The sequence below is a fragment of the Filicampus tigris genome, chromosome 8 (genome assembly GCF_054856515.1).
Source record: "Filicampus tigris isolate MCC_2025a chromosome 8, RoL_Ftig_1.0, whole genome shotgun sequence".
In the NCBI taxonomy this organism is placed as follows: Eukaryota; Metazoa; Chordata; class Actinopteri; order Syngnathiformes; family Syngnathidae; genus Filicampus; species Filicampus tigris.
In genome coordinates, this window is record NC_141224.1 from 18,297,592 (window position 1) to 18,325,291 (window position 27,700).

The following is a 27,700-nucleotide window of genomic DNA, read 5'->3' on the forward strand; positions in this document are numbered from 1 at the left end:
ACAGGGTTTGAAGCAAACAACAAAATACATACTCCTCTTTTTTATCCTCTTTGCCAGAGCAAAGGGCTCGCTTGCATAAACATTATCATTCAAGGACAGCACAAAACTGCTGAACAAGAAACCAACATTGAGAGCAAGAATTTTCGCAAAAATCAACTTACCCAAATTTAAATAAAGTGTAGAACATGTCTGCCATCTAGTGTTCATTGGTGATATTACAACTATCAACTATTCCAGTTTTTTTTTCCTTCTCAATATTGTTCTTGCATCCTGGTTTTTACAGGATACCACCCCCCATTGCTATTTGGGTATGTAAAAAAAAAGGTCAAGGGGCTGCCCGTTGCCCATCCCTGAGCTAAATAGCAAAATGATTTTATATTGTCAACTTTTTAAAGTGGCTGCTTCTAAAATACCTCTTTTATTCACAAAAAGGGGAAACTCAAAACTGACAATTGAAGCCAATATGCAAATGAAGACACATTGACTGTACTTTGTTTTATTTATGAAACTAAAAATGTCAAGAAAAAAAATAACACTGTGACAGAGACTTTAAGTGAGATGCAGGCATCAAGCTGACCAGCAGTCGGGTCAGTTAACATACTGAGGCCCGAACCAAACGCATGCCTCTCATTGGAGTCATTTCAAAACATACTGCAGTCTTTCAAAAAGAAGGCGACTGCACAAATGCAGCATCCTGATGAGAAACAAACAACACACAAGAAGCCGTAAACCTTCAACTGGAGGAATGTCTGATTTAGATTTGACACAAGGTCAGTGTTCAGATGGAACAACATATTTGCTTATTGAGCACAATGTTGAAACCAAACGGGATATTTGATGGTCATCACACCTAACTATGAGCTGGGCAATTCAAAATGTTCAGTGAAAAGACAATGATCAACTTGTGTGCACTTAAAATATCTACACTCAATGTGCTGCCTTACTCGTTTTTTTAATAGCACCTATAGGGTGCTAATGACGGGTTCAGTGCAAAGGAACACCCCTAGCTTTAATATGACTTGATTACAGAATAAAGTCACATTTTATTATACTGTAACTCTGCATCAAGACAAGGACAGTTTAGGATCTCATCAAGTTACTTTATTCACATAGTTTTAGTTTTTTTTCCCCTTGCACCATTACCTTCATTTTTTTTTTTTTTTTTTATAGTCATTTGACTGTTTTTTGCCATTTTTAGTTTGGCTCTGATACCTTTGTATCAGCTGCAAAGTACTTTTTGGAAGAGTATGCTATTGGCACACAATTCAACTTGTCAGGAAAGCAGTTTGGAACGATTTTAGGGCGTTCAGCACAGGCACAGGATGGGAAGAGGGAAATGTTAAATCCAGGAGTGTGACGATAGATGGCGAAGGCCACGCTTGCTCGCGTGTGGCCTCAGTCGTTGATCAGAGCCAGAATCATGCTGTCAAACAGAGGCCGACCATATGAGTTAATGTGAAGCGACATGAGGACTCGGAGCTTTTTCATGTGATTGTGGTGTGTGCTCATCTACCTGTACAAATAAATGAAGAAGCAGAGCAGGTGGTAGCCCAGTTTGATCATGGCCTCCTTCATATGGGACTTGAGCTGCCCCCGGTTGTGGATCTCCGTCGGGTCGAACACGCCCATGTTGCCCATCGGGACCTTCACGTATCTGCATCAACAACAGTTATTCAATCTCATGATGTGCCGACTCAAAAGAAATAGAGGTTGTACATGTACAACCAGACCAAACATTCATGATAAATATTGAAGCTTGGAGTAAAAAATTTCACAAGTGCATGCACTGATCCATTCACTTGAATGAGAGCCCAGCCCAACAGTTTTCCTTTCTAATTAGACTTTTACCTTCACCGCTGGATGCTATAATCGCGTGGATTTAACCGACATTGTATTACAGTACAAAGTGACGAGTTCTGACAACTTTTTACCGCACTTTCAACATCCCGGATGAGAGCGCGATCAGCGGCACCTGCGTGGATTGTTGTCGGGTCTGTCAGGCGCCGTAAGCATTGGAGGGAACATAAACAAAAGCGGGGCTACCGAGATGGGCTATGGCTAAGCTAAGATAAATGCTAACCACTGCCGAGCCTCTCCTCCCCCGACGCCAGATCCATAACACACAAAACGGGTCATCTGGAACAACAACTAGTTGGGGAAATCACTAAGTTTGGGACTGTTGAATCACGGAAACTTGGCTACAGGCTCAGATTACCCACACTTCATTGCAACCGTACTTATGTCTAACCGCAGCACAAACTGAGGTTTCATCGCCAGATTATGATGTCCGATAATGCGCAGACTGCAGTTAATAACAACTTTATTATTGTGATCCTGGTGAGAGTAAATGGTTCCGAAAATGAATGGGTGGATACCAAACGCTATGACATGGCACTGTGTCCTATTGTCCTTGTTGGAATACCAACGGCGTTGAAGTGCAGCTATGGTGAGTGATATTTTTAATCATTTGTTTTTATTTTGGTTCTTGGAAATGTTTTCACATGAATATGACCATTAGCACTATATTGTTTGGGGTCCTGCATTTATTTAAAAATATGTGTGTGTGCATGTATGCGTGCAATGTGCATTGTTGAAAGGTCGTAGGTTAAGTAAATAATTTTGTGAGTGATTTATTCTTTGAAGCAATACTATTAAATGGATATACAGTAAAACACTCCCGCGAGCATTCCTGTTGTAATGTTCCTAACATAACTTTAAAAATAGGAAAATTAAGATCAATTGATCAAAGTGGATTTCTATAGGTTGGCAGCAGTGTAAATGTGATGCGGACCAAAATTATAGTGCTAAAAATTTAGCGCAGGTGCAACCAAGTAAAAAAAATTGTCAAGAGTCCTGTAAGCGTGACCTGTTTACAACAACTACTTTTACGTGACATTTCACGGAGAAAGGGTTAAAAAATGTTGGACGCATGCAAGCTAACACAAACGTTAGCACATTGTCGGAGCAGCCTTCTGCAAGCCACAATGATAAACATTCCATATACTTGAGAATTGAAAGGTAATTGCACTTAAAAAGGATGGGTTTTTTTAATTATTTTTGCTCTAACATCATCAGTATATCAGTGGCATTAAAAAAAAAAAAAAAAACGATACTATGGTTTATCGTGATAGTTTATTGGTAAATATATCATTCTGAAAAAATTGCTATCGTGACAGGCCTACCAAGAAATAATGTAAACACAGTACACTGACTAAAACTAAATATAGATTATGAAGCTGGTCAGCTTCAGCAGGTTTTCTGTGGGAAACTCTAGTCAATATACATAAACGTGCGGTGTCAGTGAAAATGAATAAATAATGAAGTGGGTTAACGCAAATAACATTTTACTTTTGGCAAAGAATGAACTAACAACAACAACAAACCTTATAATTATTAATAACTATTTCCCAAAACAAAAAAAGAGCACCTCAAGGCATGCTGGGTACTCTTAAGTACTTACATAGCATTTTGCGTTTTGATCCTCATCAAAATAAAAAGGATAAAACTGAGAATCATAGAATCATTTAAGTTTTTTTCCTAGAATTAAACCACCAAAATGGCGGAAAATAAGCTACACTTCTCACAAGTATTGTTCTCATGAAGGGAACAAGAGAACTAATTAACAGAGGGAAAGATGGAGAAGCCATGCTAACTGCTAAGCTACCCTAATGTTATTGTGAAAGACCGAAATTAAGTACTCGGGTAACTGAGTACAATTTTCACCAAAGTCTCGTTGGATCCGTGTTACAGCGGATTGTATTCACCTTTGAACAGCAAAATAATGCTACACAAACAGCTTAACAGAAAATGAGTATAATTGTCATGGCAGCCAGGAGGTGTGGCCTAGAAGAGTACACGTATATTAATATTGAGAGTAAGCCATTCAGAAAATTGCTGGATATAGTATATTGAATACCTATATTTATGTGATTTGTTTTCACAATACAGTCCTGAGTTTTGATTTTGACTTTTGAAATCCGCACAACAAATCCGCCAATCTCATCTATGTATTTATTTATATTTTAAATTTTCAATCAATTTCGGTCAGAAACATTATGTTTTATGCCCCTTATTTAGACTGATATCTATATTTGTGGAAAAGTATGTAGGCTACTTTGCTTCTGTTTACATTTGATAATTTTATATAATAACAGTATGACTACAGGATGCATTCTCTCACAGGTCTGTATAATGTCACTTCACAATCATAATATGTCATATAATTTTTTATAATATTCCTATTGTAAAATATATGTAAAGTACATTGTGGCATATCTTTATCGTGATATAAAATGGGCTACATCGTAGCATTTTTTTTCCCATATCTCCCAGCTCTAATCATGATGTTCTCTCACTGAAAAATAGGAAACTGGTTTACCTATAGATGTCCCAAGCTGCTACAGGGAGGTTGAGGAAGAAGATGAACCAGTGTGTGGAGACCAACATCAGCACAGTGGGCAGACACTGGCCAACCATCTCTGGTAATACCCACTGAACACAAAACATCCCAAACACAGTGTGGACAACATGAGGATACTGACTCGAATTAAGCCGAAGAAAACAAATACATGACCTTTAAAAACAATCAAGCAGTTGCTACTGAGTTGTGCTCATTGATACAGCACATACTAAAATTGCGTTAGGCTAAGTATGAGGCAAATCTGTATAGATATAGCTAAATAGATAGATAGTGACAGTTTTAATGAATTATAATTCACTCAATACGAACAGTGTATGAAACTTCGCAGATTTTAAAGAGAAACAATGAACACCAGTTGAGGTACTTTATACAAAGGGATAGTGTTTGCATAATATTGACTGCACATAATATGTATGTATAATGTTATTTGTGCAGGAAATTTGCCCCAACAGAAACAATCCAAACTTACTTTGTTGAGTTTGGAGCAGCATGCTCTGGCGTTGATGTAGTCACATTCCAAATCAGACAAGGTGATAATCTGACTTTAAAGTCAAGGTAGGGCAAACCAATACAAACAACCAGTTCATAAAAGTAGCAGAATACTACTACTACTACTAGTCGACAACATTATTAAAATGTAATTAAATCAGTGTAAATGTATTTCGGCTTGAGCGTCGCCAGTCCAAGCGAAACAAATTACTGTCCAACGATGACTAATGCCTACCATTACGTTTCTGTTGCGCTTGCAACGTTCTTCAAATACTGTACTACCAGGAACGTAGCCTCAGATATGATAGCAAGATGGCTAATGTGTTAGCATGGCAGTTCGTTTTTTTTTCGCCGATTTGCCCATTTGAAAAGACGAAACTCACACACATTTTTGACTCGGTACAAACTTGCACAAACAGGCTCCACATGCAAATAAGGAAATATACACAGTAAAGGATACAAAATAGACCGCGAGGAAAATCAGTGCACAACAGTCGATCAGTGACAGTATAAACACGGCCGCGTCCATCTTTTGTGCTGGAACCGGAGCAGGAGAATATACTGCCACCTTGCGGTTGGGGGTGGCAACGCAGCCTCTACCAGCATCTTCCCACCACTCAACATAGAACACGACAGCAGTGGCATGGGGTCACTGAAATCACTCCAGGGGGTAAGTACGTGATATTTTAAAATATATTGAAGAAGTAGCATCCATGCAAAAATGCTTTGAGTTCATAAAATTAATTTTATATCCATCAGGTGATTCAATATATCCTGGTTCGACCCAACTTGTCACATGCCACTTAGCATCACCTGTCAATCACTTGAAAACTTTTAGGGTTGGGCGATATAGATCGTCATCGATATCATCATCAATCTTGCTTTAACGATGTCACGTGACTATGTTCGCACTGCTAGATAGTTAGCACCTTTTTCTCATTCTGACTGACATCATTATGTGATAATAGAAGACATTTAAATGACGTAAAAATTAGCAAAAATCAATGTAAGTTTAGACATAATTTTTAGTTCTTCCTTGTAGAATATTGCCGGAGAATATCCTTATGGTTTGCAGAAGCTGTACTAAGCAATTTAAAATATAAACAAGAGCTGTTGTTCACAAACACTGTCTATCCATAATTGTTCTGTGAAGCAAGTGCTGATTTAATATATATATATATATATATATATATATATATATATATATACACAAATGTAGTCTTTTGTAAGGTATGTTGAGGCTAGCTTGAGTATTTGTGCTTGAGTAGTCTTTTGTAAGGTATGTTGAGGCTAGCTTGAGTATTTGTGCTTGAGTATATATATATATATATATATATATATATATATATATATATATATATATATATATATATATATATATATATATATATATATATTTATAATTTTTTTTCTATTATCAATTCTCTATCAATTCAAATTTCTCCTTCTGTCCTCCCTGTCGTGTTGTTTTCTTTTTTTATGCTGCCAATATTCCCTTCTTTGTTTCCACTGCGTCTAAAATAAACTCTGTTGGCATGATTTGGCAAGCTGTTTGGCAAGCATGGATCTTTCATTTTTATATACACGTAGGCCTCTTGCTTTGCAGAGCAGTGATTCCCAACCTTTATGGAGCCAAGGCACATATTTTAAGTTTAAAAGTGTCACGGCATACGACCAAACAAAAATGATATAAAAAGTGGATATCAATTTTAGTGCTGGTGCAACCAAGAACAAACTCTAGGCTGTAGTGTGAAATACGCCCACTGGCAGTGCGAATGGGCGCATTAAATGTCATTATGTAGCATTAGAGCACAGTATTTATTGGAAATGTAGGAACCACTGCCAGGGGTGCAAATGACAAGAATAAAACATAGTGTAAAGTAGGGTTGGGCATCATTTGAATTTCAACGATTCTGGTTCTGATTCCTGGTTTCAATTCTGGTTCCAAACGATTCTCGCTTTTGATTCTTTCCGGGCTGTCTAAACTACGGCCATTCATTTTTAGCGGCTCACAGAACAGACAGAAATAATATTTGACACAGCCCGTGTCATTTGCCTGCCTTGCACTACAATACTTCTTACCTTCTACTAGTGGTGGGCGGTGAGTTTCAGACCTGGGCCTTCAGCGGGTACTTAGTGACCTAATCCACCTCTCAATAACAAACACTACGTCACAAAATAATGTACAAAAAAACCCACTATATAACTACGGAGCATGTTACTAAACTGTAACTAAAAACAACTTTGCAGATTCACAGACGATTGTTTGCATCGTCTCCCTTCCAAGCACACTCCCCCGCACGCTATTCATATTGTACATATCCAGTTTATATCCACATACGAAAGAGACCAATGCGTAGCATTAAAGAAGAACATTTCATATAATACTAAAGCAAAAAACACAGTTACCTTTATCTTTCACCTCAACAACTCCAAACCTTTACACTCCAACATTGTTGTCAACAATAATTTTTTACCAAAATAAAAACTTAAAATAAATAAATAATGCTAATGCTGAGGCTCCCGCTTGTCTGTGTATGCAAACTTGTCCACTCATGCATACTGTAACTACTGTGAAAGTGCGCCCCACAAAAAATTCTGGATCGAAACAAGCCACTTGGCAAAGCAGTGTTTGTTGACCTAGCCCCATTAAAGTAGATATCACCCCAAACATATTTTTTTTCAAGAATGTTCACAGCAGGCCCACTAGTTCAAACCTGGCATTTTGATTAATATTGAGTTTGTGGAATATGAGTTAAGCAGCAAAATTCACCCATTTTTAGCCATCTCAGGGGGCAGCCATTTTGTCATTTCTCTCGACTGAAAATGACATCACAACTACCCAGGGCTTAGGGAACGTCCAAACACAGTTCACCTGTTTTCTAAAGCTGAGCCGTGATTGGTCGTTACCTGAGCCCTGGGTAGTTGTGATGTCATTTTCAGTCGACATGAGTGATAAAATGGCCGCCCCCAGAGATGGCTAAAAACGAGTGGATTAAATCTTATTCCACAAATTCAATATTTATCAGAATTCCTTGTTTCAACTAGTGGGCTTACATAGAACATATTCTTGAAAAAAATACGTTTGGGTTGATTTCCCCTTTAAATCCAATTTTTCTTGAAAAGTGCTCCTTGAAAGAAACTCACTTGTCACAAGGCCTGCGAAAAAGTGTTCCCGTTCCGGAGGTGAATCTACAATCTGATTGGCTAAAAGAAGAAAAAGCGATTTCAATGGTGTGTGTTGTGTGTGCGTGTGGTCAGCCCCTGCACTCAAGGTTCTGAAGGAGTTGATTGGACAAGAAAATAAAACACAGAAACGACTAGAAGCTGCGCGGTCAAGACACACACTGTGAAATAAAGACGAAAGACTGGTGGAAATAAATTATTACCACTTCATGTAAGATATAAATGGAGGTCTGTGTGGTTATGATAGTGTTTGGGCCTACAGAGAAGGCTTTAAAGGCCTTCTACACTGAGTGGCAAGGCAGGAGAAGAGAACAGTTTGTTGTCATCTCTCACTTCCTCATTGTCAACCAATCAGTCATCATTCAATAGGGCCACACCAAAATCTTATAATATCATTGATGTTGTTTTATTGTTTTATTCCCTAGCATTTTCCCCACAACTATACACTATATATACAAATAAATATATTATGGCTTCACATATCTTTACCTACACTGATGAATTGGTTTAGTGTGAAATGAAAGATGTCGAGGCAGCTCTTGCCTCCTTTGATTTGATGTGATGTGACCCTTCAAAAGACACCCCTGGTTTAAATGGAAATGCTAATCAGTTATTTTTGGATGAACTCATTTGAACTTGTCTAAAAATTAAATTCTATTCATTTTTCACTTTTTTATCGACTTTACTATGGATCTTAGCTAGCTTCTTTTACCATTATTAATATACATTTTATGAATTTAACTTTTAGGGGTGTAACAAAAACCGTTTTGAACCGGAAAACCATTTCTTTTATTTAAAAGGTGCGACTCCATTGAATCGAATCGAACCGAATCGTTCCACTTGAAATGTATCGAGATAACGTATCGAATCACCTTTTATTGGAGAGATATATCTTAGAAGAACATGGCACATTTACAGGACTGACAAATTCATTAAAATGTGTTTTAAGTAACAACAAAAAAGTAATTGCATCATAGATTATCGAACTGCATACTATATCGCATGGAATCGTAATCTCAATGAGTAGAACCGAATCGAATCGTTCCACTTTCAAATTGAAACGTCCTTGAATCATTGCACCTAAAACCGTATCGAATCGTCTTTCGTGGAGCGATGCACACCCCTATTTATAATGTATTCATTTTTACTTTAGCTTTATTTTTGAAAACCTCATGAAAATTAATTCACACGAGTATAAATGAATTTACACCGCTGATGGGCTAACCTGCTGTGTAGACAGACAACAGCAGAGCAATTTGGCAACCCAGTTCAGATTAGCAACAGGGTGTGTTAGGTACCTGTTATGGACACACATGCTACGCTAATGTTAGCTGGTTATTCGGATATGAGTTGACTCACCGTTTAGTTGTTGGATGCCGCAATGTTGGCAATAGACGTATTTTATTGTTTGACTCATGCATTTATAGAACTGAACTTCAGAATCATCAAGCTCATCAGACACACACTCCGTTAACGTACGTCATGCAACCTGCCAACCGGACTCCTTTGCACAATATCATCTCATTGTAAATGTTCCACTCAGAGGACTCTTCATTTAGTTTAACAAAGTTAAGACACACTGGTGATCAACGCCGAGTGCACCCGTGCGACACGGCGCGGTACGTGACGTGTGCGCACCTTCTACTTCGGTGGTCTCAAGCAATCAGCAATGTTCTTCTTCGGTGGTGGACGGACGAGGCACCGTAACGGGAAACCGGAAATTTTAAAGGTGGCCGATTCCGTGCCGTCCTGTTCCAATCGATTCTTGAGACTCGATGCCCAACCCTAAGTTTATCTGACTGACACATTTGCCTTATGCATCACCTACCAAATTGGCTGGTAAATTTTTATCAACACCCTCCAAAATGAATTTGAACCTGCACTTGGCGTTAATAGTTAGAACCCTAAATATAACAATAAACGCAAAGCTACATAAAATAGTTTTTATGTAACTATTTGAGCAGTGTCTTTCCTGAAATACGGCAACATTAAGGCTAAACAGAAAAATATAAAGTACATGAAAATATAAGGCAAACTCACGCTAGCAGCTCGTTTCATGTTGTGCAGAGGCTTCGGGTGTGGAGCTGTTTTCTTTTTTGTTTTGTTTTTTTAAACTAATTTCGCTAGCTTGTGGAGAGAATCTGATCGCTTTTCAAATTAAAATATTTTCATCTAGGATAATAGATAAATCGGAAATACTGTAACTTTTTTTTATTCTTTTCTATTTTTCCAAAAATATGCATGTAGGTTAATTAAAGACTCCACCACAACAAGGTTTTACTATTTACAGCACCAAAAGATTCAATAACTCACCAGGATTCTACCTTTGGTTACTATATGACGCAGTATTCTAGTTAAGCTAAGCCATTTTAAAGTTTCGAATCCAACCGGACCTCGTTCACTGCCATCAACATTATTTGGTAACGGGGATTTTCAGTGCAGTCCGAGTTCTACTGTTCTGGGTTTCAGTTTTTGTCAAATAAATTTCCCCGAAAAATGTCACATACTCCGGAGCTCCTTTTTTTTTCTTCTTTTTTCCGGAGTGACTTACTGTATGTTTTTCTCTTCTTCAAGATGCATTTTACAACTGGTGCAACTTATACTCCAGAGCAACTTATCGTCCAAAAAAACGCAATATCTTTTTTCTTTTTTTCTTTTTTTTTGTAATGCAAAAAATGCACTGCATTTGAGTTTCACATGCACTTCACCATGTTTCTACACAGTAGGCTATGAGATATGAAATTATTAATTGTACTGAGTTTGTAAAGTATGACTACCGGTAAATTGTTATTATGTTGCTGCCACGCAGAAAGTACCCACTAATTATCTGAAGACGCATTTTGTTTGCCCACAAGAAGTATGTTGCTGAAATACTGAGTCACCCAGATATCACTTAAGAGTGGGCAGGGCCTACATAGAGGAAATGAGAACCGAGATCTGAGAATGACAAAGCTAGAGGAGTGGTTTTCTTGGCCCCAGCAAAGATGCTTAAAAAGAAATGCCTCACTTCGCCTCAGGTAAAGAAGTGCAGACGAGCCATTGAGAGAAGGGAGGGCGGGAGAGGCCACAATTATGGCACAGGTTTCGTCTGTTATTTATTTGTACGTCAACCTTTGTTGTATTATTTTTGGGAAAGGGGCTTCTGAATATGATACGAAAGCACCAGGAGCTACAACCAGAGGACATTTCATCATAGGAGGAATGTTCCCCGTGCATAGAGGTGTTGAGAAAAATGACAATTCCTTTGCTCCCCAGCCTCACACGTGTGTTGGGTAAGTTCAAGTTCAGTAGCAAGCTCATGTTTAACAGTGTTTTTTTTTTTACAACTCATGACTTGACATGATTGTCTCTGAACATCAATTCTGATTCATTCTGATATCCTTTTTTCAGTTGTGTTGAAATTGTTTTCAAAGTGGGTTTAAAATGACATACACATGTACATGCAAAGTGGATTTAAAAAAAGAGGCTCTTGACCCCTGCTCAAATTCCAGGTTTTTGTGATATTAAAAAAAATGAAACCAACTTTTAAACCACGGATGTGTCCGGTGACCTATACAACAGCTACTACTAATAATAATAACAACGTGATTTTCAAAATAACCATATATATGCCCAAAGAAATATTAGGCAAAGAGGAAAATGACATGAAACACAAGCTTCAATTGACTAAAATGTTTTCATTGGTAACTCTAATGACATTAGGTAAAAAGGTATTTTGGCGGAGAGTTATATATATATATATATATATATATATATATATATATATATATATATATATATATATATATATATATATATATATATATATATATATATATATATATATATATATATTTAAATATATATAGATATAGATAGATAGATAGATATATGGAGAGTTTTATATATATTTATATATATATATATATATATATATATATATATATAAAACAGAGTTTATATGAGCTGCCACTATGCACACCACCACGATAGATTTAAAATGAAACAGTCAATCATGGTATTGAAGTACGACACACAGCTTTAATTGAAGGGTTGTCACACCAAAAAAATGGCATTTATTATTTAGTAATTACATTAGCCTTTTCTGGAGAATACCTCAATGTTCAGACTCAACCAGCATAATATTTAATATAACTGTAATTTGTAATACTTGGATGAAAATTATTTGCTGTCAATGATTGGAGCTTGTGGAGCAATCACCAATATCTGAGTGTCGTCATCATCTGTAGCTGCTTTGCCAGGCCTCTAACTGCAGCCATCTTCACTGAAATGTTTCTTTGTGTCTTGTATCGTCCTGTCTCTACTTTGTCTCCAGTAAGTGAAACGCATGCGTCGAGATCAGGCAACTTTATTGGCCCTTGTTTACTATTTAGTTCATTTCTCTTTTCAAGTCTGAATTCACTATTCGCAGTAACTAACAAGACACCTAAAGTGGATGATGTGGAGTGGATCACTTTAGAATTTTTAAAGCACTTTACAGCACCAATGGGAGAGAGTCAAGAATAACGCAGACGGTATAATGAATGCAAATATAGAGGCTTGATAACAAGGTGCAACCCATTTGTAACAAGAACAGGAAAGCCATACTTGTTCTTTGCCAGAAAATGTAAAAAGGCCTCTCATGTTCTGGAATCTTTTAATTCCTGGAAGCTTATCATTTATCCCCTTTTAATAAGAGTACAAATTGCCATAATGCCCTTTTCTGCCTAAATTTTAAACCCATCATCCAGTTTTCCTGATTTGAAGTTAGAATCAAACGGAATCCATTTCAGGAGTCAAATTTCCTTTCCTATTTTCAATTGTTTCATCATATTGTACCATATCTCTAACATATAAGTTATCACCGAATTGACATTAGAATTTTCTTTTACGTAATCAGGAGTCTCCATTTCTCAGATGCATGTTTGAATTGTTCCTTCCAATGATACAACATCAATATTTTTCCATTTAGCTCTATATCCCGCATCACACCAACAGACCGGGTGACGCAGTTGCAGGGCATAAAAATATTGTTGTAGATTTGGAAGTGCCCATGCTGTCATTTTGAAGTTGTAAAGTGGCATATCTAATTCTTGGACGTTTACCTTCCCATATCAATCGAGATATGCACCTATCCCATTGAAGAAATGGGTCCCTCGGAATATTCACAGGCAGGGCCAAAAATAAATACAACACGTGTGGCAAGATAATCATTTTTAAGGCGTCTTATTTGGTTTTAATTTTCTGATGGCTTTTCGAATGTCCTCAATTGTTATTTCTGCCATTATTTTCTCATTTTGTATTGTGTCTATTGAAGGTAAATTACGCTTTTGCATATTCCCATCGGGTATGTGAGCCCTTTGTCCATATCTTCCTGCGTTTTAGATATGTTCACTTTGTAACCTGAATAGAAGCCAAATTCCTCCAAACTTTGTTTAAGGTGGAAAAATGAGTCTGCTGGATTTTTCAAATAAACCATAAAATCATCTATGAAAAGATTAATTACATTTTTTTGATTATTAACTTCGATCCCTTCAATTTTATTATCATTTCTAATCATCTCAGCCAACGGTTCGATATTCAGCGCAAACAGTGTGGGACTCAGACAACATCCCTGCGGGGTTCCCCTTTCCAATGTGAATCTGTCAGATAAAGAGCCGTTGATTTTTACTCTAGCTGTGGGTTTGTAACATAATGACCTAATACATTGAATCAATTTAGAATTGAATCCAAATTTTTCCGAAAGTCAAATGCAGAAATTCCCAGTTAACTCGGTCAAATGGTTTTTCTGTATCTAAACTGATTAAAGCTGCTGGAATATTATATTTACGTATTTTATGAACAATATGCAGTGTTCTTCTAATATTATCTTGTGTTTGTTTATTTCTTGCAAACCCGCTTTGGTCTTTATCTATTAAATCTGGTACAATTGTTTGAAGTCTGTTTGATATGATTGAGGTGTACATTTTCTAATCAACATTTAATACTGATATAGGTCTGTAATTCTGACAATATTCAGTGATTTCCGGATTACCGTTATAATTGCCTCTGTCCATGAGGGGGTTGGGTGCGAGGGGTTGGAGTTTGGCCCTTGCCTTAATTCAGTTGTAGGTGGAGCAAAGTAATGGTGAAAATTCTTCACTAAATGTCTCGTACCACTCGGACGAAAATCCGTCGCTGCCAGCCGTCTTATTTGGTTTTAATTTTCTGATGGCTTTTCGAATTTCCTCAATTGTTATTTCTGCCGTTATTTTCTCATTTTGTATTGTGTCTATTGAAGGTAAAATGGTTTGAGAGTGATTTCTGGGAATAAAGATCCTTGTAATAGTCATTAAGATATTTTCAATCTCTTTTGACTCAAACTTCGATCGCTTGATGTGTTTTGGGATCATGAATTTTATTAATGGTATTTACGCTTGTTGCTTTCATAAGCGTCTCGCCAGCTTTAGGACCTGATTCTTAATAGGTTTGTTTCAGATATTTTACTTTAGCCTCTATTTTGTGTTGGAGCAAATTATTAATTTCATTTCTTATTTCATTCATTCGTAGTATTGTCTTAGAATCGACTTTCTTCTTCCCCTTATGTTTCTGTTCCAAGTATTGCAATTTTGAAATATTATTTTTATATTGTTTCATTTTCTCCTTTTTTAGATGACTTGTGATTGTGATCAATTTGCTTCGTATAACTGTTTTTAAAGCATAAAACAATATAGCAAAACATCTCAAGGGAAAAAATGCAGAAATTGGCGAGGTTTGTTCTGGCTCCAGGCTTCATGCAACCATTGACTGCTCTTTAAAATATGGATGTACAGTACTTACAATGACTTCAACTGTACAAATGCTAATACTGAAGCGGAAGTTAACCCAAACATATTTTTTTCAAGAATATGTTCCCAGCAGGCCCACTAGTTGAAACGCGGCATTCTGATTAATTTTGCGTTTGTGGAAATATAAATTAAGCAGCAAAATGCACTCGTTTTTCGCCATCTCTGTGGGCGGCCATTTTGTCTTCTGTCGACTGAAAATGACATCACAACTGCTCACAACGACCAATCACGGCTGACCTGTTTTCTGAATCTGAGCCGTGATTGGTCGTTGTGAGCAGTTGTGATGTCATTTTCAGTCGACAGAAGACAAAATGGCCGCCCCCAGAGATGGCTAAAAACGAGTGGATTAACACTTATTCCACAAACTCAATATTTATCAGAATGCCCTGTTTCAACTAGTGGACTTGCATAGAACATATTCTTGAAAAAAAATTGTTTGCATTGACTTCCCTTTAAGCTCCGTAACATTGTGCTGTGCATAAAATGGCAACAGATCAGTCACATTGTGATCGTTTCAAATTCTGGTAAAAGAACTTCATGATAAGTCTTTCAATGTCTTTTTGCACCATCATAACACCGTTTTGTTAATGTGCAAGAGAGGGCCCAGTGGAGTGAAATGCATTTGGCTAAATGTGCGAGAGTACATTGTGTTGTATTAATAAATGTTATTCTTCACACAGGTTTTCAATTAAGGCCTTGACACTATTGCTGACGATGATCAATAAAATTGAGGTTGTGAATAAATCTCCTTTACTGATGGATCTTAACATTACTCTGGGCTACCGGATGCAAGACTCCTGCGGGGATGTCAGCACAGGTCTGAGAGCCACAGCTGACTTCATCGAGCAGGCAAAGTGTGGAACGCAACACGCTTCCGCTACATGTGATCAACCAGTTGTCACCGTCTTGGGCTCTGCATTTTCTGAAATGTCTATTGTTGTTGCCAGGCAAATAGCCCTTGACAAGATTCCCCAAGTAAGTTTTGGAGTTATTACTCAGTTTTGTTTTTGTTTTTTTGTGGGGGTGCCGTTGGTTCCTGCTTTTTATAGACACTGCCCTCATCAAGTATGTGAACAGGGAGGTTAATGATAACATACTGTGATCATGCACTATGTGTGTGAGTGACAGGTAAGATTCGAGTGTTTAAAACTTATTCAGTGGACACACCCATAGCACCTGAGGTCAGTTTTTCACTATTTTGAATCCAGATTTTGTATGCTTGGTAATTTTTTTTTTTTGTTGATTCAACTTTGGCGTGCTTGTTAACAACACTGTCATTATCTCGCTGTATGATAAATTATCTCATTATAATTCTGGGGGCGGGCATTTCCATTATTGCAATTTGTCCAGATCTTCACCAAAACTTCAGGTCCGTGCACAACTTCGCTACAAAACGGATTTCGTTTTATCCTTTTAACAGTCTCAGTCCTACTCTTTTACACTGCCTAAATGAAGACAATTTTATTATATTGAATTTGCCATATTCTAAAATAAATGAGACCCCTCAGTATGATAAAGTGGAGTTTAAAAACAGTGCATATTACAACAATAACAAACATATACCATATATTTTAAAACTTTACACTAGTAGTTTTGTAAAGGGAGACCTTTATGTGTCTACAGTTAAACACTGTCCAATAAAAAAAAGAATGATGGTTAAATTGTGGCTCTGAGTACAACGGTATTTGTCATGAATGACTAATTATACAAATCTTTTTTTCATGTTCAACCTGTTCATTTCCTGTTGACAATAAACAATGCACGTCATGTCTGCAGATCAGTTATTCATCAACAGCTGTGGTTCTGAGTGACAAGCACCGCTTCCCCAGCTTCTTGAGGACGGTTCCTAACGATGAGCACCAGACGGGTGCCATGGTCAGACTCATCAAGCGCCATGGTTGGAACTGGGTGGGAATGATCATCACGGATGGCGATTACGGTCGCTCAGCACTTGAGCACTTTGCGGCCCAAGCAGCTGAAAACGGAATCTGTATTGCATTCAAATCCATCCTTCTGCACACCAGTTCGAATGAGGCTTTACGCTCTTCCACCAGAAAAGCTGCCCGAACCATTTTTCAAAATCCTAAGGCACAGGTGATTGTGTCCTTTGCAAAGTCGACTCACATGAGAGGCATTTTACAAGAATTGAGGAGCCAGACTCTGACAGAAGGGCAAAGCATGGAGTCCATGAGAAGAGTGTGGCTGGCCAGTGACGGTTGGTCCACTGCGAGCCACGTGCAAGGAGACCTAAGCCTCGAGGATATAGGACAGGTTGTGGGCTTCAACTTCAAACCTGGAAACCTGTCGTCTTTCAACAAGTATCTGGACAGGCTGGAGGCGACCGGATATAACAACACATGGAATAACACTTTCCTGGAAGAATTCTTCATGCTGGTGAATGACAGCAGCGTTTCCGGAAACACCTCGCTGGCATCTAAAGTTGTGAAGACCGTCAGAGAAAACATCAACCCAGCCACGGTTTTGAGCGTCGAATTGGCTGTGGCCGCCACAGCTCATGCAATTGCTTCTCTCTGCAGGAGCAGAGATTGCAAAACCCCTGGCACCCTGCGACCGTGGGAGGTACAGACAGTCCAATCAATATTACCTAATTACTTGCTAAAATTGAAGAGCAACCACATGCGCACACACGCACACACACACACGGACATTTGAATGTGATGCGAAAATGGAAAAACAAATTGTTGGTAGGTAACTGCATTTGTAATGAGGAAACAAAGAATAGATTCCCAGAAGAGGTGACTTAAAGTTCAAAGGAAATGGTAAATAAAAATTGTAAAGTGAAGGAAATACAAAGTAAAGGATCAAGCATTTAAAGAGATTAAAATACTTGACATGTTTATTAAAAGTGCACTAAGAACAAGTGACGAAATGGGTTATCTATGGTTGGGATTAGAGCAAGGCAAACATCAGTATGTGTTTATTCTCTATTTCCTGCTTATCCAAATCTAAATATGTGCTTTAAATAAACAGACTGTCAAGTTGAAGACACACAAGGAATTTGATTCTGGTGATGACAAGAAGTGTACACGGCTTACACGCAGACCAAAAAGGACTTGATTTTTTTTTTTTTTTTTGATAAACTAGTGCATTGTGTATGCAATTGTATTTTGTTGCTTAAACACAAAAAATACAAAGGTAGTCTTAGTTGACCTGACCATAAGTTTTCTCAAAATGTGTCTGAATTTCGGCATGAATTTAAACAGCATAAGCAGTAGAAAATTGATGTCTGGACTAAATCGTATCATCACAAGAAAAGCCGGAATGTTGTGATAAAAAAAGTCAGACAGTTACAAGATTTAATTATAAAACATATCTTCAAGAAATAGTTGTATTATTACAAGGATAAACACTCATTTTTAATGACTGAATGCCAACATATTTATTCATTCATTTATTTACAAAATCAAAAAATTAAAACTGAATTTCACAAGATACTCCACAGCTGTCACCTTATTGGAAGCGTATGTTTATGTTCCTGTTTTTTTCCAGCATTATATTCACTTCTCAAAGTTCCCTTTCTCTGCAGGTCTTGGAAGCTCTTCGGACACATGAATTTGATTTTGAAGGGAAGAAATACACGTTTGACAACCAAGGAGACATCAACCAAGGTTATGATATAGCCTTGTGGAGGTCAATCGAAGGGAAGATTGACGTTCACGACACTGTGGCTGAGTACAGTCCACAAACCAGCAACTTCACCCTAACAAACAGCAATTCCATAGGTCGTTTTCAAGACTTGCGGGTGGGCCCTCATCCTGCACTTCGTAGACACAAACACACTGAATATATTGGTTAACTGGCAAGTTTTTTGTAATGTTTAAGATAAACTAAAACAAGCAACTTTTCACATAACAAATCTAGCCTAGTGAAATTCTCCTCATGTTGCCATTACATAAAACAGCAAATCTAATGATGTTTACACAGTGCTGGGGAATAAAATGTACTAATATGCTTTTCTTTTTTTCTTACAGTACATAATCTCAAAATGTTCCAATAGCTGCATGCCTGGGGAGTTCAAGAAGACATCGGAGGGTCAACACACTTGTTGTTATGAGTGCATCAACTGTACGGAGAATTACTACTCTAATGACACAGGCAAGTAATTAGCCTGTGGGTTCAGACATGCTACACACAAGGCGTCTTTCCACTTTCATGTGCCAACACAAGGCAAAATTAATTACGGCAAGTCACACAAGCACCTTGTTAGTAAAGCGTCACTTGGTTTGATAATAGCAAAAGCGCAAATATGATTTTAATGAAAAAGATCATTTGGCCAGTAAGACGTTTCTTTTTTTTTGTTTCTCTGGCAAGTCACAGTTGTGCGCTCCAATATGCAGTTCTATTGTATCAGTGGGAGGCCTGAATCGAAGAGGATACACAATAAAGCTCAAGTTCTTTCATCTTTTTAAACTCTTTTGGTTATGAGCTTTAAATAGTTATCTCGATTTTTGAGTAAGGGTAACAGTATTCTGTCTCCCGACCCTTGAACGTAGTTAGTTAGTTGTCAATAGAGTACACAATTGGAATGTACTGGATTGGAATTGAAATGTACACATATATTGACGAGATGATTACTTCTGAGTGTATTTCTTCTCCTCTTGAAGTCAGGTACCAGGACAATTAACTAGCTTTGCTATGCTACATCTGTTGACGCTAACACTGGCTCTAGTGCAACATGTTTTGTATGCTAGGTGGTAGTAGGTGTGAAGGGCTTTGAAGCTATGCTGCTTGGTTGCGTAAGCACGCTACCGTGCTTGCCATTCAGTGGACTAAGCAATGTAGTTGCTCTTCTTTCATCACGTCTAACTTAATTTAGACGTGATGATGTCATTGGACATTATTGTTATCGGTGTGCCAGGTGTTTCATGTTCCTGCTCGAGGCTCCGGACCCTCTTAAGTAGTGCGAGTGAACTCTGTCTGCTATTCCGAGCTGAAGTCAGGCTTCGGGTTTGTCAGGTTACAGAGTTAAAGTTGACATTTAGTGCTCTATTGAAATGAGTTGCTCATTACCTGGAAGGTGAAACTAGAACAAGTTTACACAGTCTTGTTTACACATTGTTACCATCCTTTTCATTTGTCTTAAATGAACTGTTTGAAATCATTCGATACTCACGTGTGTCCTCGTTCTCCTTCCAGATATGGACGAATGTATGAGCTGTGATAAAAACACAGAGTGGTCTCCCCAGGGAAGCTCCGTGTGCTTGCCGAAATCTGTCATCTTCCTCCGGTGGCGGGACCGCTACACCATAGTCCTCCTGGTGCTCTCCGGTCTGGGCATCCTGCTGGCTCTCATAGTGTCAGCACTGTTTCTCCATAAGCGAGACACCCCTGTGGTGAGAGCCGCCGGAGGACCCCTGAGTCAGGTCATCCTGTACTCTCTGGTTGTCAGTTTCATCAGTACCGTGCTGTTTGTCGGCCGGCCCACCTCCCTCCAGTGCAAAGCGCGACAAGTTCTCTTTGGCCTCAGCTTCACTGTGTGTGTGTCCTGCATCCTGGTCAAATCCCTGAAGATCCTTCTGGCATTCCGCTCCAAAATAGGCGCGCAGCGAACGCTCCAGAAAGTCTACCAGTCCTACTTAATTGTCATTGCGTGTCTAGCGTTACAGGTTATCATTTGCATCTGCTGGCTGGTCCTCAAAAGCCCTTATAAACATGTTGTTTTGAAGCCCCAAACTATGCTGGAGGAATGCCATGAAGGATCATATTTGGCCTTTGGGGTGATGCTGGGCTACATCGCACTTTTGGCGTTTGTTTGTTTCGTCTGTGCCTTCGCGGGGCGTAAATTACCACAACGGTACAATGAGGCAAAATTTATTACCTTCAGCATGCTGCTTTACCTTAGCTCCTGGCTGAGTTTTATCCCCATCTACATCACAGCTAGTGGAGAGTATCTTTCAGCTGTGGAAATGGTGATCATTCTCATCTCCAACTACGGCATCATAGGCTGTCATTTCCTCCCAAAGTGCTACATAATCCTCTTTAGGAAAGACCAAAACACCAGCAGTGCTTTCAGGGCAAAGCTGTATCAGTATAATGTAAAAAGTACAGATTCGTTTTCTGTTTCTGGTAGTTCGGTGTCAGAGAAAATTCACAGCACTAAGGAGAGTGTCAGACGTTGTCCGGCATGCTTGACTGAAAAGGACTACGTCAAACCTGCTGTGGAGAAAAAATACAGCAACGGAGACAGTTTCAAAGTTTCAAACATCCATCGATACAGATCCTACAGAAGAAGCATCAGCTTATCGGCTCTCCCTGACTAAAGACTGCCTATCCGTTCAGCTAGCTCATGAGGGTGTTACCAGAGGACATGAAAATACAAACTGAAAATGGGTCTGAACGTTTTTGGAAATGATTGGTCCCATGCCTAAATGCTGAAAAAGGTTGTCAAAGAAAAAAAAAAAAACTTCAGACTGTGCATACCACAGTGCGTTTGTACCATCTGTTCTTATTTTGACTGTAAATTCTAAACGTATTGTACCCTTTTTTGGACTTTGCAAGGAAGCCTTACTAAGAACATTCCGACTCTATTGATTCTAACAATAAAACTTGGTTGCGTTGTCAGAAACAAAAAAAACAGTTCTCATGCACATTTGTCTGTCCATCGGGCCATCTACAGTATTTTCTTTTTAGTATCCCTTATCCTGATCGAGTCACTGGGAGCTGGAGCGTATCTGATTAATTTTGGGGTACGCCCTGTACTGGTCGCCAGTCAATCAGACAGCACATACCGGTACACTATAGCCAAAAACACACGCACATTCACACTTTCACCGAGTGGCAAGTGAGCTCATGTGATGAGACAAGGAAAAGACTGCAACATCAGACGTGTATAATTTCCCTAATTGAGCCACAGTTATACAATGACACCCACACATGGGTTTTCTCCGAGCCCTCTAACTCTACATTCCATAAACACGATACCAGTTTGATACACACTTCTGAAATAAAATTTCCTTGAATTATAAACGCCATTCACGTTAAAATAAGAAAATTGAAAAAAATGGACATAAGTGTTTTTCACAGGACAGCGACGATATGTTCACATTGATCATTTTTACAATAGTTATCCCAATGATTTAACATGGTAGGAAACCGATAAATATCAATTGGCAGCCGCGTGTGTCTGCTAATCTCTGCAAATATTAACATTTTCAAATGATGACTCCACTGGTGAGCTATTTTTACAACAAGGCCGCGGACAACTCATGTAGTCCTCGGGGGCTACCTGGTGGTGTCCCTTGCTCTAAATTGTCCTTACAACCCTGCACAAAAGTTATGGAATCACTCAATTCCGAGGAAAAAATGATGGAATCGTGAAAAAAACAACAACAAAAGAACGCTTCAACACAGAACTAGTACTTTGTTCCATCACTTCTGGCTTTTCTAACAGCTCGCCGTCTCAGAGGCATGGATTTAATGAGTGATAAACAGCACTCTTCATCAGTCTAGATCCAACTTTACCTGATTCCTTTTGCCGGATTAGCTTTGATGGTTGGAGCATTGTCATGGGACATTTTCTTCAACCTCCACCAAGGATTTTTCATTGGATTGATTTTAATATGGATACCAGTATGCTTGCCTTTAACAAGCTTCCCATGTTGGTTGTACTTTGTCCAGATTTTAGACAAAGCTGACTGTGAACAACCAACATCTTGTGCAACATTGCAGGATGATTTACCTGCTCTAAAATACTTTATAATCCTCTCCTTTGTTTTAATTGACACCTCTCGTGTTGGAGTCAAGATTTATGTCAGTCCACTTAGTGCAACAGCTCTGCAATTTGTTACCACACCAGTTTCACTGCAGACTAATGAGAAGTTCTAATCTGATGCGGGTGTTATTTTTTGGAATGGAAATTTACAGGATGGTTTTCTATTTTTTTCCTCAGATTTGAGTGATTCCATCATTTTTTTTTTGACTCTAAGGTGTCTAAAAATGTCACTTTACTGAATACCTAGTCTGTGAGCTGCTTTTTTTTTTTTTTTTTTTTTTTTTACAAATTTAACCGAACATCCTCTGAGACTGGTGATTCCATAATTTTTGCCAGGGGTTGTAGTTGTGAGTGTAAACAGTTGTTTACCTACATGTATCTTGTGATTGACTGGCGATATAGAAAAAGAATGGATACATTTCCGAGGCCCAATAAATTTGAAAACACAAGAAGACAGTTCAAGAAGTATCAGTCTTGTGGTTCTCACAATTGATTTGGATTAAGAAACACGCAGTACCGAATACCTTCAGCAAGAATGTTGACGTCGATTGGCATTCAGGAATGTGGAAGAGCTAACTAGGTACTGTACTCCTCAGGCCACAATTGGCGCCTGATCCCGTTTCCACGAAATGCATAGTTGTCCGATTAACATGCTGGCACGACTTTAAAAAGCCAGGTAATGCAAAGAGACCTTTATAATACCCAAATATTTTAGCTATGTACAACAATAATGGAGTCCAGTGGAAAATGATTGGCTTTCTAACAGTATTATTTCTGGTGATGGCACACATAAAGAGCAGCTCAACTGTATTATACCGAGTGTAACCTTTTTGCTTCCACTGCTCTATTTAACCTCAGGCTTTTTAATTAATCAAACATGTTACTGTAAGTTAAGTGTCACTCTCTTTGCATTCCAGCCAAGGAGGCTACAGTATGTGTTCATCGTGTACTACTGCAAAATCACCAACTATTTAACTACTTCAAGAAACATGATGTCCTGTACAAGTGGGGCATGGGCCGAGAGAACCCATTTGATTTAGGAGTGGAGCTAGATAAAGATGCATACAAATCTTCTGTTGTATTTGCGAGGGCTCTTCTTTTCATTCTTTACAGTTCCTTAATTTCTTTGTGAAGAGTTAGTTGCGCAATTAAGGCCCATGCAGGGAGTGGGCGTCTATAAATGTGTACAATTTTGGTGCTGATCCAAATTAGGGGTCATTGGTCTGTGCTGAGTGTCAATTTAGATTATGCATGAGTTCATTCAATAGCAAATAGCTAGCAACAAGCGTGCCAGGGTAAAATTATGAGGATCATTATACAGTAAATAGTGTTGGTTTAAAACTCATGCAGAACAATTCTCCTTTCATATCCATGTGGGAGAAGTACAAGAAAAGTATTGCGTGAGGTAATTGTGACATAAAGCAGACGTCGGCTGTTCGCGGTGGATAGGGACTGCGCCGGTCCACGAATAGCGGAACCCCGCGTATAATTGCAACCCACTGAAATGCATTGGGAAATAAATATTATATAAAACACGAGTTGGAAATGGGGGGAAAACAAACCCGAACCCACCCCAAGTTTTTTCAATTGAAAATAATACCCACGATAGTGGGAATCCGCAGGTGCCGAACCCCAAGTATGTGTGGGTCAGCTATATTTTTGTCTAGCAAAACTGGCAAACCTCTGTTTTGCCATGAACAGAATTCAATCGCACCTGTTATAAAACTTGTCAGAATAGGTATGCATGCATGTTTGAAATCCTAGTCTCAGGTGAAATATAAATATTATCCAGGTATTAATATATATGTATCAAATATTTGTGCTCGTTTGTGTGCTTGAAGAACATCCTTTTAATTCACTTCTATAAAGAAATCAGGAAACAGCAAGTAGTATCTACATATCAGGCATGTCATATCTGAACGTGAGCTAATTTTCAGGTGCGTCCAAGTGATTTAATCTTTTAACCTACTTGTGTCTATCAAGTTGTCTTGATGGCATGCAGATATAAACAAGGGCAAGGCCACTGACACATTTCCCACACATAGAATCTGATTTAAAAAAATAAATGAATCCAAACGATAGCGTCAGAGCGAGAGCATAAAGAGCCTCAGGTGCGGCATCATCAAGTTTCACACACACACACACACACACACACACAGAAAAGCCCCAATTGCAAACTTGTCAGTCTGGTTGTGTGACAAAGACAGCACACTGGAGCGGGGTAAAGAAACCTTTTTATTCTTACGCCTTGATAAATTCCATCCAATCCCTTTTAGTCGGCCTTTTATAAGTTACGGTCTGGCAACAGAACTTGTATGGGAAGTGTTTTTTTTTGGGGTGGTGGGGGGGGCTTTAAGGTCAACATTTAAGGTATGCAGGCAGCTAATTGCTTTACAAGCTCAACAGAAAAGTGAAGTTTTCTCCTAAATGCAAATAATCTGAAATGAGATATTAGAGGCAAGAATTGTTCATAGTGTCCTCTCTTTGTTAATGATATCCAAAAACTTTATCACATTTGACAAAGAACAAAAGGATGGGGGTTTCCCATACTTTTTTAAACTTTGCGTTGGAGTAAGTATCATTTGGCATATGGCTTCTATTATTGTGCGGTCAGCTACAGCAGCAGAATCTGCTGCAGACAAACGTAAGATCACGCTACATATGTTTGATGCTACTGTAACTGTGCCTAATTCAGTATGTCTTAATGTTATTGAGTATAAACTGTTCGCTTATATGTGCAATATTTAAGGTACGTTTTTGTATGTTATACAGTGAACCTCGCATATTCGAGGTTCGGCCTATCCTCTGTTATTAGCTGCCCCCTCCATTTTATTGTGGCCAGGCCAAAGCAATAAAAGTATTACTTTGGTGTCTTGGTGTTGTTGTTAGGTTTAATTTATTGACAGTGTTTTTAATTTGTATATGAGGTATCCAATTTTGCTGACAGTCCTTGAATGTACCATGTATGAGGGAACAGTCAAAGTGAAAGTTTGTTTGCTTCTCCCATGTTGCAGCTATTAGCCCCCGTAGTCTACTTTGACTGGCCCTTTACTATTTACCTGTATTCCCTCACATTTATTATTTTGTGTAAATGCCATGAGTTTAAAGACATAACATTTTCATAAAGTGCTACACAGTAAATTTCGTCAAGATTTACTAACTCACAGTAGGAGGGGCATGGCTCAGGTGGCCGTCTCCCAGCCTAAAGGTTGTGGGTTTGTTCCTCAACCCTTGAGTGACTTTTGTTTTTTAAAATAACCAAGAGGCAAGTAAAATTTACTCAAAAACTCTCCTTGTAAGGTTTACTTAGAATTTCTGAGTGAAAAAAACAAACATTTTTTTCACGTTAATATCGCTCCAAATTCTTTTCAGTGTTAAATTTACTCTGAATATTTTACTCTCAAATTTTACTCTGTTTGGACCGGGACCATACCGTAGTCTATTTTTGTGTAAGATGTACTTTTTTAGAGTAAAATGTACTCTATGAAATCTACTGTGTACTATGCATATTTGTTTGTCCATCAGTTGCGTGTTTCTTAGGCTCGTAAGCTAACTAGAACGATTGCTGTGCCTCATGTAAGTAATTTTAAGCCCAATTTTAAGTGCTTTATAGCCATATTTTGGCATGTATAGGCAATTACGAAGCACTAGGTATTTGTAGTGGTGGTGGGGGGGGCGTTACTTACTCATGGAAGGGCTTGGCCCCTATTCCCCACTTATAGCAGGGGTTCACTACATATGAGTGCACTCGTTTTACTGATGACTGGAACACTTAAAAATTCTGAATAATTTTGACCTTGATAATTATTGTCATACTATTCTCTCTAATAGCGGGAGCACATGGATTTCCCAACTGTTTGTTTTATTGAATATTAGCGATGCTGCTTACATTACACTTACAACATAATGTGTACAGTAACTCTTTAACTTTTGATTTAATTACATGAAGAGTGTTCCCTGTAGACAGTTTATATAAGAAAATGTTTTCTTGTCCATGTCTTATAAACAGTAACTCGTATTTTGTTTCATATATTATTTTAACAGATAAAATGCAAAGCAAACCGTAGTTGCGAAGCATTTACAGCATTTTAACTATTCTGTGGAGATGCTATTGTATCTGTGATTTGGTTATGGCAATAAATTATGTCAGTTATAACGGATCATCGTTGTCTTATATCCATCCACTTTCTTTGCATCTGCATTACGGCTGAATGTGAGCTGCAGCCAATCTCAGCTGACTTAAGGGATACATGTTGGTACACTATTGGTCACGAATCAAAGGCCACGCGCGGGAACATAAACAATCATCCACCTCTCAACTGTGAGGCAGACATGCTAACAAATACTGCACCTTTTTGTCCCATCACAGTGGTAATGTTGGAAAGTCAAAAAAGTAAAAGCAAGCAGGCAAGAACAGAACTAAGTTAATAAAGCACGTATGCAACAACAAAATAAAAATAATAATATACAGTAACAACAAATAATTACATTTTCACATTTATTAAGAATATATCAAACAGTCATTCAGAGGCTTTACTTGATAATCTAACCCTTTAAATTGAATCTGTGTCAAATAGTTTAGAAAGTTACGTACAGTAGCTGTCTAAATAACACATCTCAGCCAGGGGCGGCGCCAGAAAAAAAGAAAGCCAAACATATTTTTTGTCAAGAATGTTCTATGCAAGCCCATTAGTTGAAACAAGGCATTCTGATAAATATTGCATTTGCGGAATAAGTAAATAAAAAAAATTGTACACTGTACATCCAAGTTTAACACTTCTCAACAGCATGCATGCATCTAACTTTAGAAGCGGTGTTATGTACTGCACTTATTGTAATTCAGTCTGTGGACTGTTAAACTGTTCCCTGTATTATCAAAAATATATTTTTGTTGAATTTATGCGAGGCGGCACGGTGGTCGACTGGTTAGCACGTCCGCCTCACAGTTCAGAGGTCGTGGGTTCGATCCCGGCTCCGGCCTCCCTGTGTGGAGTTTGCATGTTCTCCCCGTGCCTGCGTGGGTTTTCTCCGGGCACTCCGGTTTCCTCCCACATTCCAAAAACATGC

At 38.3% G+C, this 27,700-nt stretch overlaps 2 protein-coding genes across 4 annotated transcripts; one reads left to right on the plus strand and one right to left on the minus strand.

Annotated features, from left to right (window-relative positions):
* Positions 1–480: 480 nt before the first annotated feature.
* cnih4 (cornichon family member 4) lies at positions 481–9,686 on the minus strand. Its single transcript, XM_086037499.1, has 6 exons — positions 9,455–9,686; positions 5,370–5,561; positions 4,890–4,958; positions 4,379–4,491; positions 1,514–1,654; positions 481–1,423 (listed from the first exon to the last, which is right to left on the minus strand). The coding sequence occupies exons 2-6, from the start codon at positions 5,436–5,438 to the stop codon at positions 1,396–1,398; spliced, it is 420 nt and encodes a 139-aa protein (XP_085893625.1). The 5' UTR covers positions 5,439–5,561; positions 9,455–9,686; the 3' UTR covers positions 481–1,395.
* On the plus strand, positions 5,470–26,783 carry gprc6a (G protein-coupled receptor, class C, group 6, member A). Of its 3 annotated transcripts, XM_086037495.1 has the most exons (7): positions 11,026–11,112; positions 11,232–11,367; positions 15,582–15,876; positions 16,678–17,481; positions 18,449–18,664; positions 18,894–19,017; positions 20,059–26,783. In XM_086037495.1, the coding sequence occupies exons 1-7, from the start codon at positions 11,094–11,096 to the stop codon at positions 21,180–21,182; spliced, it is 2,718 nt and encodes a 905-aa protein (XP_085893621.1). In that variant the 5' UTR covers positions 11,026–11,093; the 3' UTR covers positions 21,183–26,783. The 3 variants fall into 3 exon arrangements, with proteins under 3 accessions (XP_085893622.1, XP_085893621.1, XP_085893620.1); XM_086037496.1 differs by lacking the exons at positions 11,026–11,112; positions 11,232–11,367 and adding an exon at positions 5,470–5,579; XM_086037494.1 differs by lacking the exon at positions 11,026–11,112 and having other exon boundaries at positions 11,129–11,367.
* Positions 26,784–27,700: the final 917 nt, after the last annotated feature.

Coding starts and splice junctions, on each gene's coding strand:
- cnih4 (XM_086037499.1), bottom strand. CDS start 5,438: ATGGACGCGGCCGTGTTTATACTGTCACTGATCGACTGTTGTGCACTG. Junction 4,959..5,369: donor TTTTCCTCGCGGTCTATTTT/GTATCCTTTACT, acceptor CTTTAAAGTCAG/ATTATCACCTTGTCTGATTT. Junction 1,655..4,378: donor GCAGCTTGGGACATCTATAG/GTAAACCAGTTT, acceptor TTGTTGATGCAG/ATACGTGAAGGTCCCGATGG.
- gprc6a (XM_086037494.1), top strand. CDS start 11,168: ATGGCACAGGTTTCGTCTGTTATTTATTTGTACGTCAACCTTTGTTGT. Junction 15,877..16,677: donor CCCTTGACAAGATTCCCCAA/GTAAGTTTTGGA, acceptor TCATGTCTGCAG/ATCAGTTATTCATCAACAGC. Junction 17,482..18,448: donor GCACCCTGCGACCGTGGGAG/GTACAGACAGTC, acceptor CTTTCTCTGCAG/GTCTTGGAAGCTCTTCGGAC.